At 23.6% G+C, this 21,141-nt stretch overlaps 3 protein-coding genes across 5 annotated transcripts; 2 read left to right on the forward strand and 1 right to left on the reverse strand.

Annotated features, from left to right (window-relative positions):
- The first annotated feature begins 475 nt into the window (after positions 1-475).
- LOC129607951 (programmed cell death protein 6) lies at positions 476-2,043 on the forward strand. The gene is made up of 5 exons (XM_055519224.1): positions 476-655; positions 1,124-1,214; positions 1,318-1,399; positions 1,457-1,659; positions 1,737-2,043. The coding sequence occupies exons 1-5, from the start codon at positions 609-611 to the stop codon at positions 1,836-1,838; spliced, it is 525 nt and encodes a 174-aa protein (XP_055375199.1). The 5' UTR covers positions 476-608; the 3' UTR covers positions 1,839-2,043.
- On the reverse strand, positions 1,984-2,876 carry LOC129607950 (uncharacterized). Its single transcript, XM_055519222.1, has one exon. The coding sequence runs from the start codon at positions 2,721-2,723 to the stop codon at positions 1,992-1,994; it is 732 nt and encodes a 243-aa protein (XP_055375197.1). The 5' UTR covers positions 2,724-2,876; the 3' UTR covers positions 1,984-1,991.
- Positions 2,877-4,472: 1,596 nt separating this feature from the next.
- Positions 4,473-18,817, forward strand: LOC129608183 (protein kinase C). 3 transcript variants are annotated; one of them, XM_055519539.1, is made up of 13 exons: positions 4,473-4,522; positions 5,344-5,569; positions 10,764-10,957; positions 11,060-11,114; positions 11,798-11,913; positions 11,980-12,053; positions 12,716-12,747; positions 16,190-16,260; positions 16,329-16,988; positions 17,063-17,290; positions 17,360-17,612; positions 17,849-17,988; positions 18,097-18,817. In XM_055519539.1, exons 2-13 carry the CDS (start codon positions 5,419-5,421, stop codon positions 18,256-18,258), a joined length of 2,136 nt encoding a protein of 711 aa, XP_055375514.1. In that variant the 5' UTR covers positions 4,473-4,522; positions 5,344-5,418; the 3' UTR covers positions 18,259-18,817. The 3 variants fall into 3 exon arrangements, with proteins under 3 accessions (XP_055375514.1, XP_055375515.1, XP_055375516.1); XM_055519540.1 differs by lacking the exon at positions 4,473-4,522 and adding an exon at positions 5,159-5,199; XM_055519541.1 differs by lacking the exons at positions 4,473-4,522; positions 5,344-5,569; positions 12,716-12,747 and having other exon boundaries at positions 10,882-10,957.
- Positions 18,818-21,141: the final 2,324 nt, after the last annotated feature.

The following is a 21,141-nucleotide window of genomic DNA, read 5'->3' on the forward strand; positions in this document are numbered from 1 at the left end:
AGTTTTGAACAACAATCGTTTTATGCGAAAGTTGTGTGCCAAATGATTTTTATAACTGCATTAACAAGTCTGACGTGTTTTTTTCACAAAACATTTTTTGTTCAAAAATTGTTTGGCAAGTTATATTAATTTTACAATATATGTATTTTGACGTTGTCAAAAAATAATTCTGTCATTTTTTAATGAAGCTATTATAAAACTAGATTTGAATCTCGAGGCTATTATTTTATATATTTTATATAAATGAGTTGAATTTTTGAGAAAACATCACTTTATATTGCCAGATAGGAAAAAAAAAAGCTCTTTTATCTCCTCTTCCTTTATGTTTTATGTGCTACTTATGCGATTTTGACTCCGACACTATATTGATAATGAAGCACTACAATACAACATGTCTTGTATTGTAGCAGTGTAGCGCACTGCCCTACAAATAATACAGACGAAACGAAAACCACATCATTGATACATACATACATAAGACAGTGAGGAAATTAAAGTTGCAGGAATTTATTTTTCTAGTAAATATTTTATTAATAAACATATAATTTTTTTCAACAAATTTAATAAATATTAGAATATCATAAATAACTATAGTAAAAAATTTAATCATGGCTGGTATGCCTGATCAAAGGTTTTTGTGGGACATATTTAGACGGTAAGTTTATCAGTAAACATTACAAAATTTGCAATATGTATAGTAAATCAACAAATTTTTCGACATTTTTAATTTTTATCCAAAGCAAGAATCCTTTCAAATTGGTGGGCATTAATTTTTTTTTATATTTAACCTAAAATCGTAAGAAAACTATTTAATTTGTATAGGAATTTTATGTTTTTAAAAAATCAATAAGGGTTTTATTAAATTACATTAGGATGAGTCAAAGCATAATTACGTAGGTACCAAGAATATGATAAAAGAAAAAAGTTACATACGAAGGAATTAGTATCTATGGTTTTCTTAAAAAAAAAAGAATGAGTCAGAGCTCTAATGAAATCTATTTGGATCGGTTTTGGAATTGAATTTCACATTTACCTTTTAAATATTGCAATATTTTAATAAATTGTGCAAATTATTTTTAATATCCATATAGTACCGTAAAGTCACATATACAATTATTTTCAGTGTTGATAAAGATGGAAGCGGATTTATTTCAGCAGATGAACTACAAATGGCATTATCTAATGGAACATGGTCTCCTTTTAATCCAGAAACAGTAAGAATTATTAATGGCAGTCATTTTATCCTTAATTATATAACATGTATTATGTACATAGTTTAGGAAAAATCATCTAAATTCACCATTTCATGTTTTTTAGGTTCGACTTATGATTGGAATGTTTGACAAACAAAATAGAGGAACAGTTAGCTTTCAAGATTTTGGTGCTCTTTGGAAATATGGTACCAATATAATATTAACATTAAAAATTAAATTATCTATCAATTTTTTAATTATAGTTACGGATTGGCAAAATTGCTTTCGATCATTTGATACAGATAACTCAGGAAATATTGATAGAAATGAATTAAAGAATGCCTTAACTGCGTTTGGATATAGACTTTCAGACAATATTGTTGACATATTAATTAGAAAGTTTGATAGATTTGGAAGAGGAACAATACTTTTTGATGATTTTATCCAATGTTGTGTTATTTTATATGTAAGTACCTACATATGTATTTTTTAATCATACATTATAATTAAATGACGCTTCTTTAAAACAATTGGACTTTTTAGACTCTTACCTCAGCATTTAGACAATATGATACAGATATGGACGGAGTAATCACTATTCATTATGAGCAGTTCCTCAGTATGGTCTTTGCTTTGAAAGTCTAACTTTTAATGTAAATATGAAATAATGTATTCTCAAATCATCTAACGTGCTAAATTTTTCTCTTTGTACCTTAATGTAAATTTTTTTAAACTATTCAACTGGATATTAAATTGTGTCAACTGTTTAATGTTAAGTAAACCACATGTATTAAAATATTATACTGTATTTTTATTTTTTATTTTGTTAATTAAAACAGATCTTATCAAATTTAACATTTTTTCATTTTGTTCTAAGTTCTCATTCAGTGCTCTCTTAAATTCTTCTAATGTCATATAACCCTTCTGAAAACAATTTGTTACTTGATTTACGGCTAAATCCTTGGAATAAACACTTAACTTGTTATTCTGCCTTAATAAGTTTTCCACATTAGAAGGGGATGATGCATATAAATCATAAATTGGAATACCGCCTTCAGCTAAAGCAGCCACACAGCAATTGAACGCTGTACTTTCTATATGTTCTGTATGCTCTAAGACAAAAACATGAATACACACTTTAAAAGTTGAAAATTCTTGTCTACATATTATTGGCTCAATAGCCTTCTTTAAAATTATTGCAAGCGATCTTTGATTTTGATTTCTAAATTTATAATCTTTTGTAGCGAACATTGGTATAGAAACATCGACATGTACCACAGAATTGTTCGAGTTAACTGGGTTTTTAGATTTTGTAGGCTCCTGTGGTGGAAATATTACAGCCAAAACTTTTGTTTGCTCATACTCCATATATGCAGATCCTTTTACTTCGGAAAGTATTCCAACATTAAGATATACATTTTCTTTATCTTTTTTTTTGCCATTTTCTCTTTTTACTTTATTATCGCGTACATAATTTATATACGGTTCTGAAGATTCTGGTTTAAAAACAGCTGTTTTGTTAGAGTGCATTCTAAAAATTGAATTAAAATAAGTTTTTATGGAAGTTCGTTAAATTCTTGACGTATCTCTCTTTATAAATTTTAAAATATTTGTAAAAATGTAAATAGAATTTTGTTTTAGTTTACTCAAATCTTGACATAACCAAATGTGCACATGCTACCATACCAAGCTACATTATTATTTATTGTACCCTATTCAGACTACATATAAATGAATAAAATGCTACGAAAAGTAGTTAACTACAAATTTTATATAAATATGTAGGTGTAGTACTTTCACGAGACCGTATTAAATTTTAACTCAGTTATTTTAGTTTTATTTGATGTGTTTTTTTCTCCAAAAATTATTAAATTTTTTGACAAACTGTGTTATTTTTAACATATATCTTGACGTTGTCAAAAAATGTCCATTTTTTAACCACATTTTTTAAAACTAGCCTCGATTAATAAATTATCACTTATTAAAATTTAAATGAGTAATTTTTCAATTTTTGTTTTATGCAGGCGCCGCGCCGTATTAGTAAATTCTGTCTAAGTACATTATGTTTTCCAAAATAACTTGTTGCACTTGCTCTAGACATAAAGTGGTATCTGATAAAGCTGATTGATGTCGAAATTTAACGACTTTTTTTCATTATCATTAAAATCGAAAAAAAATCATCCGATAACTGCTCAAAAATCAATTTTTGTGAAAGTTTAGAAGTCTAAAATATAAACAGTGGTATGACTTTGATTTTGTAAAATACGTTTAGTACAGTGCAATGAAGGTAGTTACACAGAAAACCACAAGAATGCCCATGATCTTTTGCATACAATAACTGTAAAAAGTGGTCGATTGTCATGCTTCAGTTAGGATTTTTAGTTAGTGCATAAATAATGGATTCTTTATTTCCATCGTAAGATAATGTCACACAAATTTTCCATACTCACCCACAATCTTTAATATTAATTTTTTTAGAAATTGTAAACCAAACATTTTTTTAAATAAAAATATTGATGAACCTTAAGAAATCGCGTAATTTTTTGACAAAAAGCTGTCAAAATAAACTTAATAATTTTTGTATGTACAAAGCAATTATTTTATTTTATTTCAATTTCAATATTCAGCTTATAGCTATGATATTCCATGTGGCATTTACTTAAAAGTGTAAGCCTTCCAATATTATTTAAATTCAATAATATTTCTCGGTAAAAGTGGTATTCAGCACAAATTCAGTTAAAAAATTAAAATTCTACTTATTCTAAATAAGCATGCGCGAATTTTCTTGGGTATCTTCAATATAAATTTGCACATATGTACATAAATAAAAATGTGTTTAATATGAGTATAAGAAATATACATTAAATAAAAACTAAAAGAAAATCAAAATCTGAGTAGTGTAGTGTAGTGACTAGTGGATCATATTATATATTTAAGTGTTGTCAGGTTAAATTTCTTTTATAAGTTAAATTGTATGAAACTAAATTAATTTTAGGAATAAAAAGTAATATATACATAATTTGAAATGAGTGAAATACATATTATTCCTTTACTATGTTATACATTTTAATATAATAATATATATATATATATATATATATATATATATGTATATATGTAATAGAAATATGTGCCTAAAAATATAAATGAAATTTTGAAGGCCAAAGAAATTTTTAGTAAAAAAAAAATTACTATGGTAATACTAAATTTGTAGATTCCATTAAAAAGCAATCCAGTAGAGGAAACAAATAGGAGAAAATTAAGTAAGAGCTGAAAAATCAAGAAAAGAAGGCAATTGTTGAAAATATTAGAAAATTTAGAAAAAAAAAGTATATAAATAATATGCAATTTATTTTTAAAAAAATTAGTGTTTAAAATAGAATAGAAAAACAATTTTAATAAAAAAGTTTTATAATTTAAGTTATTATTTTGAAACTAAAATTTGCTTATTTAAAAAAATTTGCAAATTGGAAAAGAAAAAGTAGAAAAAATAGAATTTTAATGTGTTATGTATTATGAAGAAAAAAATTTTCAATTGTATATGAGAAGCAAATGTATATACTACTTCATAAAGTATATATTGATAGGTGTCTACTTTATGATATAAGTTGTTTTTAGGTTCTTTTCTGTAACTTACCGTGAAAATATAATCCTGGATAAAATTTATATTTTATAATATATATGTAGATATTATTTAAAATTTGTTTTTACTGAAACAATTTATTTAACTTAAGATTGTTAAGGAAAAATAAGTGTAAAAAAGAAGTGCTGTTTTTTTTTTGGAAAAAAATTTTAGTTAAAAAAAAATTTTTTTGTTGAAAAAGTCGACAAAAAATTAGGTGTTTTTTTATAAAATTTCAAATGAAAATAATTACTAAAATATTATACTTGCAAATAATATATATATATATATAATAACAATTTAAATTTTTAAGCATAAAATTAGAATTTAGTAAAATTCATAATAAAGTATTTTATTTGATAACTTACAAATTAACATCCTTAGGTATATACTTAAAATATATATATATATATACATATATAGATACATATAATATATTTATATGTATATATATATATGTATCTACAAATAAAATTATTAGAATATAGTACATACATATTTTACCAACATAATATATATTTGAAATAGGAGCAATTTAAAATTAAACATACACATAATACATTAAATAATAATAATAATAATATATATATATATATAAATAAAATGTTCACGGGCAAATTGCAATTAAAAATTTGTGAAGCATGCGGGCTACGTCCCACTGATTTTCAAAAGAGGCATAATATGGCTTTTGGAAAACCTGATGATCAACCAATGGATCCGTATGTTTCAATTGATGTGGATGAAGTACATTTAGGTAAACTTTTGTTTTTTTTTTATAATAATTTCCAAGTTTTTTTTTTGTGAATTGTGGCTCATATATATAAATATAAGTAGGTTAGGTACTTATTTACTAACCCTTATTACGCATATGTATGTATATAAATGGGTAAGCTACCCACCCACCTACTCTTTTATTTTAACATGTCACAATGTTGAAAAGTTTAAAAAGTTAATAAGTCTTTAAAAGTATTTACATAAAATATTAATTATTAGTACTTAGTCTAATATTATTTATTATTTCCTGATTAATTGTTCTTCCCAAAAAAATCAGAATTGAGTAAGTAATTAATTACCTACTAATTTCAGTATGGTAAACACTTGCGTGCATTTGCTTATGTATATAGTTACTATTTTAGTATATTTATCTGCCGGTTTTTATGATAGGTACCAATCTAAGTACTTATGTGCATAAAATTGAAATATATCCGTTTTCATATTAGATTTTGTAATATTTGCATGAAAAAGTATTTGTTAACAATGATTTTCAAATAAAAATTTTTTATGTATTTTTGAAACTAGTGTCTAGTAAGTAGGTATGCACTACAAACTTACTTGTCAGTAATCGTATGTCAATTTTATAATAACTTCATTTATATAATTAACCATAACTACGTCATGTACCTGCATATCTGCTATACATTTTTATATTAAAGTTATATGATCCAGAGTTATAATAATACAAATCAAATATCAATTCGAATTTTAAAAAAAAATCTTTTAATTTATACAAAACTTGGACATTTGAATTAGTAACATCAATGTTAGTTCACATAATATTTTTATATACATAACTTGTGGTAATAAGTAAATAAGTTGTATATCTTTATCTGAATACAAAACTTCAGTTTATTTTTTGAGATCGGTACATACCTCTAATGTCTTTGGACTTGGATCATTAATTCATTTTGTTTAATTTTAGTTATGTTAAGTATTCCAAATATGTTTTAACTAAACTAAAATCATTGTCCCGCTTTAATATGATTTATTGAAAAGGTCCTTCTAAAAATTATTATAATTACAATTATTTTAGCATCAACAGTATTATGTTCTTATTATAATATGAAGTTTGCTTATTGCGGCATGCAACACATACTTAAATAAATTTGATTTCTAAAAAACCATGAGATAAAATACTTACTTTTTGCTTTGTATATTTTCATTTTTTCATATTATTCATTTTATCTTTGGAGCAAACATCTTGATTTGGATTTATTCAATTATAAGATTTCCTGGACATTTTCAAATTTTAACATTTTATATAAATTCAAGTAAAGATTACATTTTTTTGGAATTGAAATGGTAATCATCCGTTAAAGCTGTTAAAACATGATATCAAATGCGCATTTCAAATCTTTACCGGTGAAGAGTTTTTCATTTGATAAGATCATTATATTTAATTTTATAAAATATGGAAGAAAAATTAATTACTGCATTACTAATACTAGTGACGAAACTTTAAAATATTCACATACACCAGATTTCAAAACTTGTTTGGGCTGACTGCAAGTAAAATTTCAACCCAATATTATAAGTATACAAAATGGAATGACTTACTCTTAAGAATTGAATATTGCTTCTTTGGATTGAAAAAAATAATGGAAAAAAAATTACAATTTTCAAAAAATTTCGTACTTATCTTACGCTTTATTAAAAAAATCATCCGTTCTTTATTTCACGTTCGTACTTATTTTTGTTAAAGCAAAAAACAACAAAGTGAATCATTTGTCATACTTTATTATCTTGTTTTTATTTTTGACAACTTGTTTTGTTAAAGTAAATGTTGAAGAAACTATAAACAGAGAGGACAAAATACCATTAATTTAACTTGTTCCTGTATATTTTTTTCACGTGTTTGATATCTCGTGATTCAAACAGGTTTTTCGGTTTTTTTTTTTATTGAAATTATAATTACTACCGCAAAAATATTTTATATATTTTATTTCGTAACTTTCTATATTTAAAGAAAAAATCAAATAAAAAATTAAACAATAATATATTGTACATGTATGTACGTAAGTATGTGATCATATATTTTTTATTTTAACAAAAGATGATTAAAATATAGTTATTCAAAGTTATAATGGTTAATTTTTATAATATTTTGAATAAAATATATACATATGCACATATATATGATAATATATAATTTATAGATGGGGTCACTGTTATAAATAGACCGGTTTTAATGTAAGATTTTATATACATAGATATTAAAGTTCCGAGTTATGTGAAAAAAATTTATAAAAATGTAGGCAGCAATCCCTTCACATAACATTATATTTGGAGAACGAAAATTTTCTACTTTAACAGTCTGATCGTGTATCTCGGTATTTAACTCGCCAAATGAGAAGAAAGTGAGTAACTTTCATAAACATATGTATATGTATATGTATAAAGTAATTTTTGAGTGAGAAGAATTATTTCGTGCTACGTATATCTCGTTTTTTCTCTAAAATTTATACCAAATTTATTCACTTCGTTTTTGAAGATGAGACATTCAGTCGAAAATTTGAAAAAAAAAATGCAAAAATCCAATTGAAAAAATGTGTTAATAACATTACACTAATAATGCATTTATTGAATAAATGAATAATATTAAAAATAAAATATGTATTGAAAAAATGGAGAATTCTGATTGAAAGTGAATAAAAAAACGTGAAAAAGCGAGATACACGAAACACACGGTTGTAACCGAGGTGTTTAAAAGACGTCTCATAAAAAACAAAAGTCCCATCATACAGACGTCTCATAAAACTAAACTTTAATCGAAAAAAAAGTTGAAGTCGGGAAATGCAGTATACATATGTATATGAGGTGATAGATAGGGTAGCCGCCTGTATAAAGATGTATACAATCTTTATTCATCACATATTTATGTTATATGTATATGTAAATATTTAATAAAATAAATATTTTCCTATTAAAATTCATATAAAATTTACTGCATATGAATAAATTAATAAAAAAAAAAATTCATATTCAGAGAAATAACATCGAACGATCTTAAGAATGCGATTTCTTAGATTCGAACCAATGATTTGGTAGATTTGAAAATGTTATACACCACGTTTTTAGATATTTAAATCTAGTATTGGAAAATTTGAAGTATTTCCTGTATTAATACTAAGATCACTTCCTACTAAAAACATGTATATGTAAATATGTCTTATATTCGTTTCAGTATTGTATTATACATTTGTATATATACATAATACGATGATCGTAAAATTAAAACCCATTTCCATTTTTGAATTACGGTTTTTGTTCCTGTCTTGTTTATCTTTAGTACTTGTTTACAAAAAGGCTTAATCTCATTCTTTTTAACGAGAATAAATAATATAATTTGAAATATGAATGCTGAATTACATACATATAAAAATTTCTTGTATTTTACTCAAAACTAATTAATGGGTCTTAATTGTACGATTCTCACATGAAAATTTTTAATAATAATAAGTAATAGATTTTGATTATATCTGAGTAAGAGAATTTTAACACTATTTTCCATCTCTCACGCCTTAAAATTTCTGACCTTGAAAATATGTCTTACAATGGAGAATTTAGTTTATTATTGAAATCGACCCAAAACACCTAACTGTATTTAATTTATTTTAAAATCCGCATAATGCCGAATAGGTTTATCTTTATTATAAATTTAATCTCAATGCTCATTAATGGATAACTGAGTTATGGTCACCATAATTTTGAATTAATAAATTTATATTCAAGCTTAAATGTACGCGAGACTGTTATTTTCTAATAAAGACAATATACATATGTAAATCATGAGCTAATAAAGCAATTTTTTTAATGTAAATTTTTTTTTTATTGTCGTTTTGCTAACATTAATTCACATTCAATGCAGCAAAATTAAGTAAGTTTTTGTTTATACAAAAATAAAAACTGTTTTAGTTAACTCAAATTGAATACTTACATTTAATTTTCAAATGTACAATTTCAAGTATTTACCTACGATGAATCAGTGATGATTTTTATTTTTAATTTTCTAAAGGGGGTTAAATTTTTACATTCATCTTATTATAACGTTCTTTAAGTATTTTGGATTATTTTGAATTCGTTTTCATAGTTGAAGTTTAAAGTTTGTATTTTTATAGCTTCAAGGAATTACTGCAGGGCAATTCGGATTAATGTCGAATTTTGACAGTTTATTTTAAGATATCGATAACTTATTCTGCTAAAACGAATTAATTTCCAAACTTTGCCTTCCTATTTCTTTGACGATGTTAGGTCTATCGATTATCTATGAAATCAAAAATGTAACAGAGATCGTTCTCTTACCGTAAAGTATTGCTTTATGCCTTAATTAAATTAGTATAATTGGTGTTTTAGATTTAAATTGTTAAAGGGCGCTCTACAAACCATGAATTTAATGTCTGCATTTTTAAATATATAAGGTCATGTAAATGTTGAAGGCGTTTCGATTTTATGTGGTCTGATTTTAAGTTATTTTTTCGCAGATTTTGTCTGGAATTTGTCATTGAATGAATTCATGTTAAAAAATGTTTGTTATCGAAAATAAAACAAGAAAAATTAAATAATAAAAATAATATTCCTATAGACACTAGTACTACGGAAATTGTTTGAATTAATTCATTTGTAATTAAAGTTGACTTGTCGCTACTCCTTTGAAACTTATTTCGAACCAACCATATACAATAATTTTGAAGAATTTTTTTTAAAGGTTAGGCAAAGTAATCAATCTAGAGTACCTTAAAGTTAAAATTGGTTAAATAAAAATTCTCTAAGCGTAATAAACTGATTTACTCGTACATATGACAATTTTTATGAATAAGGTTCATAATATAACAATTTAATTTTGATTACAATAAATACACACCGATGCTTTAAAAAACCAATGATGGTTTACCAAAATATTGTCAGAGATTCTCGTTGGTTGGAGCCTGGTTTGAAGCTTAACATTAAAACGTTGTTATAATTTTTGCAATTTCAATTGAATCTATTAAGGAACAGATATTATTTCATTTAAAAAAAGTTTGATCGGGTCAATCGAAATAGTTCAGTTTGTTGCAGAAATTAGTAGCAAATTGTCACGGTAGTTTAAGCCGGAAATAAACATTTACATAACATTTTTTAAAAATTTGAATATAAAAAAATAATAACAAATAAAATATTTATTTCACTTTTAGATCAAACAACAACAAAAGCGAAAACTTTTGATCCCGTATGGAATGAACAATTTGTTCATGATGTTATCAATGCTAAAAATATTAATTTGACGGTTTTTCATGATGCCGCGTTGCCACCAGATGAATTTGTTGCCAATTGTACTATTCCATTTGAAGATCTTTTACATAGAGAATGTTCAACACAAGATTTATGGGTAAATTATAATATAAGTTCGTGCATACAATAATATTATCCTATCTAAAAGTTAAAAAAATTACTTTTATTAATTAAAAATATGATTTTCTTACCGTTTTAGGTTGATCTTGAACCACAAGGCAAAATTCATGTTAACATTGAAATCAAATATCAAGGTAAAATTTTAAAGAAAATTGTTTAATCTTCAATCTGTTAATGCTTCTGTTACATGTACAATATTTGAAACAATCAATTAAATCGTTTAATAATTAAAATAAATTAGGGTTATTTGAAACGAGTGTCTGATATTTGTCTATCTTCCCTAACGGATGGACAATTAAAGGTTTTATTTTAAGAATAGCTTCTTAATTTTTCATTAACTTCTGCATTTTGCATGGTTCATGTATATTTGCAGTAACATTTGAATTAATTTGATAATTTTATTTATTGATGTTGTTAAACACAGTTGTGTATGCATTTCTTGTATTTAAAAATCTTAATTGAAGGGAACGTATAAATTTTATTTAAAAAAAATGAGTTTCTGAATTCTAAAACCTTATAATACGGATTTTTTACGAATTTTTTAGAATACGACAATTTTAATGTGATAAAAACATTATTAACTTACATACTCGTAAATTAATTTAACGGAGAAAGTTGACGCTGATTCGACTTCCATAATTAAGCTCAGTACTCTATTTTTTTCACTAAATTTTTATTGTAATTCACTGGGTATCCCATCATGAATCTATTATTTATGAAAAAAAAAAAACAAAATAGATTTAATTGATCAATAAAATATATAGGCTTTGTATAAAATTTTTACTTTAAATATAATTAAATGTATTTTGATTTTTAGAGCCAAGTACTCCAGTTATGGATGCTACATCAAATGTGGGAACTAAGAAAAAAGAATTTAAAGAAAGAGCTGGTTTCGAAAAAAGACGAGGTGCTATGCGAAGACGTGTTCATCAAGTAATTAAATTTGAATTGTTTTTATTTTAATATTAATAATAAATATATTTACTTTTTTTATTTAAGGTTAATGGTCACAAGTTCATGGCAACATTTTTACGTCAACCCACTTTTTGTTCGCATTGTCGTGAATTTATATGGTAATAATTTATGTTGATTTTAATTTAATTTCAAGAATTTGATCACTTTAAATTATAAAATTATGGTTTCTAAATTTCTATCAAATTGGTATATTTAATTTTTGACTAGCAAATCATTATTTGATAAGATTTATATATAAATATATAATTTTATATATGTACACCTGTATTCTTTTTACATTATTATTATTTTAACATCTGACACTCTTTTGAATTAAAAAATAAATGGGTTAATTTAAGGAAAAGAAAGAAAAACACTATTTTTTTGATGCATGGGGAATCTTAATTTTTTTTAATCTAATTTTATTTAAAATTTCACTTTTTTTTAACATAACTTTGTTATCTTCCACTATAAAAATTAAATCATAATGTATGTATATATTCATATATATATATATATACATATATATATTTATAAATAATGGAAAATGTGCATATGTGCCAATCTATATATAAATAAATATATAAATAAATGCATATGCATATTTATTATATTTTATATACATTATTTTATTTTTTTTTTTCGGGGGAACATAACAATTTTTTTCTTTTTATTAAATAATAACTTTGATTTGCTTTTGATTTCTTCTTTGGGCAATTATAAAAATTAAAAAATACTTAATTTTGAAAAATCATAGAATGCACATTTTTTGCATTTACAGGGGAATTGGTAAACAAGGCTATCAGTGTCAAGGTATGTGTTGAGACAACATGTTAAAAAAAAAAGTTGATGTTGTAACTATGAAGTTATTTGTTATTTTTTTTTTTCTTTTATATTAATCCAATTTTCTGACTACTTTTGCAACTAATTTTATTATAAAATAAAAATTTAATTTTTGATTCGTTAAAAAAAAAAAAATTTAATAATTAAAATTATGAGGAAAAATAGTTGTTGTTGTTCTTTATAATTTTATAATTTTATTTGTTTATGAGCAACTTAGAATTTTTTTTTATTTAAGCACAAAAAAGAAAATGATTTTTACTAGAATCAGTTCATTTCTCTTATGTGAAGTAAGACATTTAATAAAGTGCAATCGATAATGCAAGATCTGCTTTGAATTCTTTTGCATCTTAATCAATATTGCAGTTAACAAGAGCATTTTAACTTTTAATGCTGTCAATAGATTTCAACATTTGTATCTTAAGCGATAATACAAAAAACAAATATCACGTAATTAATAATATTAATTGCTTGTCGTATACATATTGAAAATTTTTTGGCATTTTTGGGCAAAATGGAAAATTTTGCAAAGGATAAGAAATACTCAAATCAAAAATAATTTTCTTGAAGCAGTTGTCAACCGGTTGCATGTAAAAGTTGTATACGATATGCAAATGTTTTATTTAGCATTAATTGTTGATTGCCGGTTGGTAAATGCTAGGTGCAATTATTGTCGACCGACATTTGACTTTATGACACAAATATTCTTTTAAAGTAATTTCTATATTTTCAATATTTCCTGACAATTACAGCATCTATTCATGCTTTGATTGTGATTTAATATTTCAGTAAAGAATAGACTTTTTCAGTAAAGAATAATCTCCGTTTAAAATATTTATTATTTAATTTATTAATTAAAATTTTATTTATCACTTGCTTGTATTAAATTTTCTCAATTGCAATTTTATTGTAGTAAAATAATTACACAATGTACATAAGAAATCAAAAATCGAAAATTATATTTTGTACTCATATTGCTCCAGAGTTATTGCAATGTAAAAGTATATGTGTAATTAATTTAATCTTTAGATGAAGTACAGAATAAATTTTCTACGTGATGTACAGAATAAAATTTCTAAAATCATAATCAAGACATGAATTATAAATAATGATTATTAAGTGAAAAATAATAAAAAAATAAATTGCATGTATGTATGTATGTACTTAATATATACATTCAACTGAATACATAAAATTATTGATGGAAAATGAGATAAAACTTCAGTTTCATTGATTTCAGAAAAAAAAACATCCCCCTCCGAAAATTCTGAGAGCTAGAGTTATTTAAATTACATACATATGTATGTGTATATGAGAAACTCAATATAATGCACTATTTTAAAAAGTTTTTTATTGCTTTAATTTTTTAAGGTAGTTCAAATTTTGAAATATTTTAGTAAATTCAAAAATGTGACTATACATACCCTTATTCTATTCCAAGGTTTTATAACCATATGGAAACGTGCATGACAATTATTTATCGTTAATTCTATTAGAAAAAAAAAATTTGCAAAAAAAAATATCCATTTCGAAATTTTAAATAATTATTTTCAAAATATACCATTTAAATTTTTTTTTAATTTTGATGTTATGATTTGCTTTAAAGAGATGACACTATGACAGTGTGATCCTGATTTTATATAATTGAATGTTTATTATATATGTATGTATATGTTTTTAAGTTTTCTTCTATTTTTTTTGTTGTTTTATTTGTTAAATAATATTTTATTCCTTATTAGATTATTAATATTTTAATGTACATATTATATGTGTGTGTTTTAATTAAAAGAATATTAACAATAATTTGAATTTGTTTTTGTTTCTGTCATAATAACACAATACATGATAAAAAAAAACAATTCAACCTTCAAATAATTTTTTCATTTAAATGTTATTTTTCAATATTTATTAACGTGTTAAAAATTTAAGACTCGTGTAACACAAAACTGAATTGTTTACAAATTGCAAAATGTGAAAATAAATTATTAAATTTTATGTACAACACAATAATAATGCTATCAATTTATTATTTGAAAATCTATTACTTGGATAGTTTATTTTGAAAATGATCTACACAAGTCCCTTTCTATTAAAAATAAAATATTGCTTCGTTTGGGTTTAAAGTAATCAAAAATTTGGTTAACTTGTAGTATATTTATTTCCCTATCCAACTGTAAAAATTTAAATACAATACTAAAATTGACAATATACATTGCTTTCGAAATAAAGAAGCTTTAAAATTTTCAAAATAAACCATCCGCTAATAATTTAATTTCCCCTAAAATTTTGCTCAGATAGTTTTGCTAATTTTTTTTTAACAATTTTTTTTGGTGTTTATAAAAAAATATGCGGAAATTTGATGATGAAATTTTTTTTTTTCCAAATTTAAAATTTTTTTCTAAAATTAAACCTATTTTTTTTTATAACGGTAGTCTTTAAAGCTTCAAAGTTAGTCATTTTTTTTTTATAAATAGATTAGGGGTCGTAATTGTCGTGTAAATAAGTGTCGTATAAGTCCAATATCAGTACACGAAATTTATTAATTAACGCGATACAATGTTAATTTTCTGAAAAACCATTGTGGATAATTGATTTTATAAATTTTAAATGCAATACAGTACGACAGCGAAGTTCATACTGATTTTTTAAGGGTTTTTTCTCTAATCAAACAGATAATTTTGCTCTATTATGTTTGTTTTTTCAGTCATAATTTGATACAAATATATTAATGATTTAATAAAATATTTATATTAGATATTATTTAAATAATTTGCGAGCCTTCTCAAATATAGTAGATGCCAGACCAAATTTAATTTATCTAAGTTATTCACCTCATTATAATTTTCGGTTTTTTACTCACTGGGTGAAACAAAGTACAACGACGTATACATATGATTTCATGTGTATTCATGTGAGTTCAAAGAGACTATAAGTGACAACAGCTTTCCTATAAGCTCAAAGAGAGAAAAGTGGAAATTGCAGGAAAACCGAAATGTTTCCATTTGTTTCGCCGCTTCGAATAATGTTAAACATATATATCATGTACTACTTAAGAGAGATTCTTTAAAATTAAAAGAATATTTAAAATATTATTAAAAAATAAGTTAACGAAGTATTTAAAAATATTTAATATTTTTTTTACTTAAAAAAAAACTATATAACACACAACTTATAAACATTAATTTAAAAAAAAACATCAAAATATCATATTCGCTTTTAAAAAAAAGTTCAAAATATTTTCTCTAATATAAATATTGTTTTAAACATTATGTTGGTGGTACTTTTATTTAATTTTGTATTAGTTTTTGGCATGTATGAATAAAATAATCTTTTCAAAAATAATAAATATGATATATGTAAATGCAAATACACATATAATATTTACTCGTATAGTACAAAGTGTCTTTTTTTTTAGTATGCACTTGCGTTGTTCATAAAAGATGCCATAGATCGGTCGTTACCAAATGTCCTGGGATGCGGGAAGAGGTTTCTCATAATTTTATTTTATTTTTCAATTAATTATACATATAGAATAATAATTATTATAATTTTAGCAAACCCGAGCTGATACCGGTCCAGTAGGTCAAAGATTTCAAATTAATGTTCCACATCGCTTTGTGGTACATAACTACAGGCGTTTTACATTTTGTGATCATTGTGGTTCCTTATTATATGGAATTGTAAAACAAGGTTTACAATGTGAAGTTTGTAATATGAATGTACATAAACGATGTCAAAAGAACGTAGCAAATACATGTGGTATTAATACAAAACATTTAGCAGAAATATTGAATCAACTTGGTATTTCGCCGGATAAAAATGCACCACCGAGACGACCACCAATTAAATATTTAAATCAAGAACCAGAACAAATTGGTTCTGATCAACAAAAAGATGATAGTGGTAGAGAACCTCCGTCATCGTCAACTGGTCAAACAAAATTGTCTCAATTTGAGCAAATTGTTGAAAGTCGTTCTGGAAAATTGGGCTTGCAAGATTTTACTTTTATTAAGGTATTAGGAAAGGGTTCATTTGGTAAAGTAATGTTAGCTGAAAAAAAGGGAACTGATGAAATTTATGCCATAAAAGTTTTAAAAAAGGATGCTATTATACAAGATGACGATGTAGATTGTACTATGACAGAAAAGCGTATACTTGCTTTAGCAGCAAAACATCCATTTTTAACAGCCTTACATTCCTGTTTTCAAACGCCGGTATGAAACAGTTTTATTAAAATAAATATTTAGAAATTAAAATAAATATTTAATTTCTTTTTGAAATTATATAGGATCGTTTATTTTTTGTAATGGAATACGTAAATGGCGGTGATTTAATGTTCCAAATTCAAAAGGCAAGGCGTTTTGAAGCTGCTAGAGCTGCATTTTATGCTGCAGAAGTTACGTTAGCATTACAATTTCTTCATTCACATGGTGTAATTTACAGAGATTTAAAGTTAGATAATATATTATTGGATCAAGAAGGACATTGCAAGTTAGCTGATTTTGGCATGTGCAAGGTATGAATAACTTTAATCTGATAAAAGAAATTGACAAAGCGGTTGTTCTAAATAATATGATATTTTTAGGAGGGAATTGCTGGAGATGTTTTAACAACAACTTTTTGTGGCACTCCCGATTATATTGCTCCAGAAATTTTAAGAGAGCAAGAATATGGTGCCTCTGTTGATTGGTGGGCTTTAGGTGTATTAATGTATGAAATGATGGCTGGCCAACCTCCATTTGAGGCAAATGATGAAGAGGAGTTATTTGACTCAATTTTGCATGATGACGTTTTGTATCCTGTGTGGTTATCTAGAGAAGCTGTATCAATTTTGAAGGGTAATGATATATAGATGTCTGTTGATTAAACCCTGATTTTTATTTGCTGAAGAAAAATTTTGAATAAAATTAATTGTTTTTATTTAAACTAAACGAATTATAAATAACATTAAAAATTTACTGCTTTATATTGAATAAAGAGAGATTTTTTCTTCAATAAAGGAAAATTGGGAATTATTAAACAGAAAAGGAGAATTATAAATTATTTAAAATTTATTTATTTTGAATTCATTTAGGATTTTTGACGAAAAATCCTACCCAAAGACTAGGTTGTACAGGCAATGAGAATGAAATTCGAAAGCATCCGTTCTTTGCAAAATTAGATTGGGCAGAACTTGAAAATCGCAATGTGAAGCCTCCTTTTCGGCCTAAAATGGTAAAATATATATAATTTTTGTTCTTTTTTTTTCGAAAATGTGTTATGAAATTTCAAAATTAATTTAAGTATATTAAATTTTTTAAACTTTTAACAATCTTTTTGCAGAAAAATGCGAGGGATGCATCTAATTTTGATACAGAATTTACAAAGGAGGAACCGGTTTTAACCCCTGTTCCGAATGATGTCATACGTTGTATTAATCAAGAAGAATTTGCCGGATTCTCTTTTATAAATGTTGATTTTGGTCCTGAGCGAAAAGTTCATTAAGAATATACTTTGATTTTCAATAAAACCAAAAAAGAAAAACAAAACCAAAACATTATTACCATTATATATAAGAGCAAAAATAGAATAATACATAAAATATGTATAAAAATAGAAACATGTATTATGTTTTATCAACGGGGTATTATTTTATCAAATAATACTTAAACTATTTTTAATAATTTCTCTTTGTAAATAAATTTTGTTAAAGGAAAAAAAAAAATAAATGAAAATTTTTATGTTATTATATTAGGTTATGTTGTAAATGATCGTCACAATATGATTATCCAACAAAAAAACAAAAACCAAGTGTTTTAAGATTTCAATGACTTATAATGAAAAAAAAATTTAAAATAAAAAACCCAAGCGCGACAAAAAGTTTGAAAGTGCAGAATGCTATATTGTTAAATTTTTATTTATAATTATTTTATTATAATTATATAGCTGATTTTTTTTTATTTTATTGTATTTAAGGTACCAGCTTTTTTTTTAACAATTCTTTAGTTGTTTGAATTTGTAAATCAGAATAAAATACAATAATTATCAAGAAAAAAAAAATTTATGAATTGAAGTATAACTTGAATAAATTATTTTTTCTATTAATCTGTATATGAATTAAAAAACTAATTTAAATAAATTCAATTTTCATGGAAGTTTGTAGGTTTTTTTTTTTGAAATCATGAAAATTTTAATAAAATTTGAATTTAGCTAGTAAAATCATTATAATACCAACATATTTTACAAATTTGCATACACTGTATCCAAGTGTATCTATCAATTATTTTCCTGCTAAGTTTCATGTTTTTGTTTATTTATTTTTGCAAAATATAAAAAATATAATTGTAATATATTTGCAAAATAAAATAAAAAAAATAAACAATTTAATGTAAAAATTTAATTAACAAGGCTGACAAGAAAATATAATTTCTTTGAATACGCAGTTTATTTTATGCACAAAATATTAGTTATAATTTTCCAAAATTATTTATTATGTTCCATTTTATTTTACAATGTTAATATTTATTTTTGTTAAAGATAGATTTTTAAAGTATTTTTCTAATAAAGTATAAAAATGTTCATATTTGTAAAATTGGAACAACTATTTGAAATTTTTTTTTTTTTATATTTTTATGTTATATATAAATTTAAAGTTAATTTTTATTTATATCATTCTAGTCAATTGTATTTTGATAGCTTGGCTATCATGCGTCTAAACAAATTTCAATTCTACATAAATTTCTGTATTAAATAATATTTAATTAAAAAAAATATTTTTAAAAAAGTATACTATCACAAAAAAAAATGTTTCTTGCTTAATCATTAAAAAATAAAATAATAAAAGCACAAAAAATGTAGAAAAACTCTTTTTTATAAAAATAAAAATCGATGAAAAACTAAAAAAAAAAAAAATAATTTAAAATTTAAAATAAAATATTTTTTTTTTTTAAGTGAAATTTAAAAAGAAAAACCTAAAACAGTATTGATAAAAAACAAATTTTAGTTTTGAAAAAAAAAAAAAACAAATTGAATCTCTTAGTTAAAATAAATGCTACAATAGAAATTATTTGAAATCATTTAAAAATAAGATTTGCTTTTATTGTTTTAATTAGGGTCTAGATAAGCTACAATTTTTTTTTAATAAAGTTTATGATATTTTAGTAATTTTAACTGTAACATATTAAATTATTTAAAAAAAATTTTTAGAAAAATATGTACAAGTATATAAAATTTTTTTTAGTTTTATTATTTTGCTACAACAAACTTTTACTCATCATCACATATTTTACAGTAAAATATTAAAATTAAACGATTTTAAAATTTAATCAATTTATGGAGAATATGATTCTTCCTTTTTGTTTATTTTAGAATAGGAAATTGCAATTAAATTTTGCTAGCATTTTGTGAATGTAATTAATATGTACATGTACTATATCATATTATATTGCTTATTTTTTTTTTTGTTCTGTCTCACAAAAAGTTAAATATTGAACTTTTTGTTTAATTAAAACAAAAATACTTCAGATATAAATTATTGCATTAGAATAATATTAGGATATTTTAATATAAAAAAGAAAAATTATTTAAAACAAAACAAAAAAAAAATTAAAAATAATAAATGAAATTTGTGTAAATATTTTTAGATAATGTATTTAAAAAAAAAAATAACTACCAATATTTTGATTTTATTCAATAAATTTATGAATTATTATTAAGTTAACATTAAAATTTGGGCGTACCCTGAAATATAAATTTTGAAAAATGTCAAATTTTTTATGATATAATAATATAATTAATATTAATTTAAAATTATTATAATTTTATTATTACATTATAAAATGTGTTTTACACAATTGAAAAAACAAAAAATGTATACAAATTGCAATAAAAAAAAATTTTAGCACAAATATTAATTATTGTGATAATTCATTTCTAAAATATGTATATATATTTATACAAAAGTTGAATGGAATTACATAGTATGCAAATATTACAAAATGTTGTTTTAGATAATAAAAGTTTTTTTTTTTTTTTTAAATATTGTCTTCAGATTATTAAAGGTAATTTAAAAGTGGTAAAGCTTTCAACGGTTGAATGTTACTACTATAAATATTTTCAAAAAATCATTATATAAGATAATTTATGAAAAATATCAAAATTTTTTTTTGTTTTGATTATAAACCTTTTATGTTTCAATGTTTTAAATATAAGTTTTCTAAAGTATATCATGAAATACTATATCTTATCTTTTTAAGAATCCAACGTTTTATGTTATTCAATCAACGACAACGGCTTATTTTAATTTGCAAATCAAATCTACAAATCCTCTTGGAAAAAATCTCAACGTGATTGTTTGTTATCAGCACGTTTGTAGCAATTGTTTTTTTT

The sequence above is a fragment of the Condylostylus longicornis genome, unplaced genomic scaffold, assembly GCF_029603195.1.
Source record: "Condylostylus longicornis isolate FDR11 unplaced genomic scaffold, ASM2960319v2 ptg000030l, whole genome shotgun sequence".
Taxonomy (NCBI): domain Eukaryota; kingdom Metazoa; phylum Arthropoda; class Insecta; order Diptera; family Dolichopodidae; genus Condylostylus; species Condylostylus longicornis.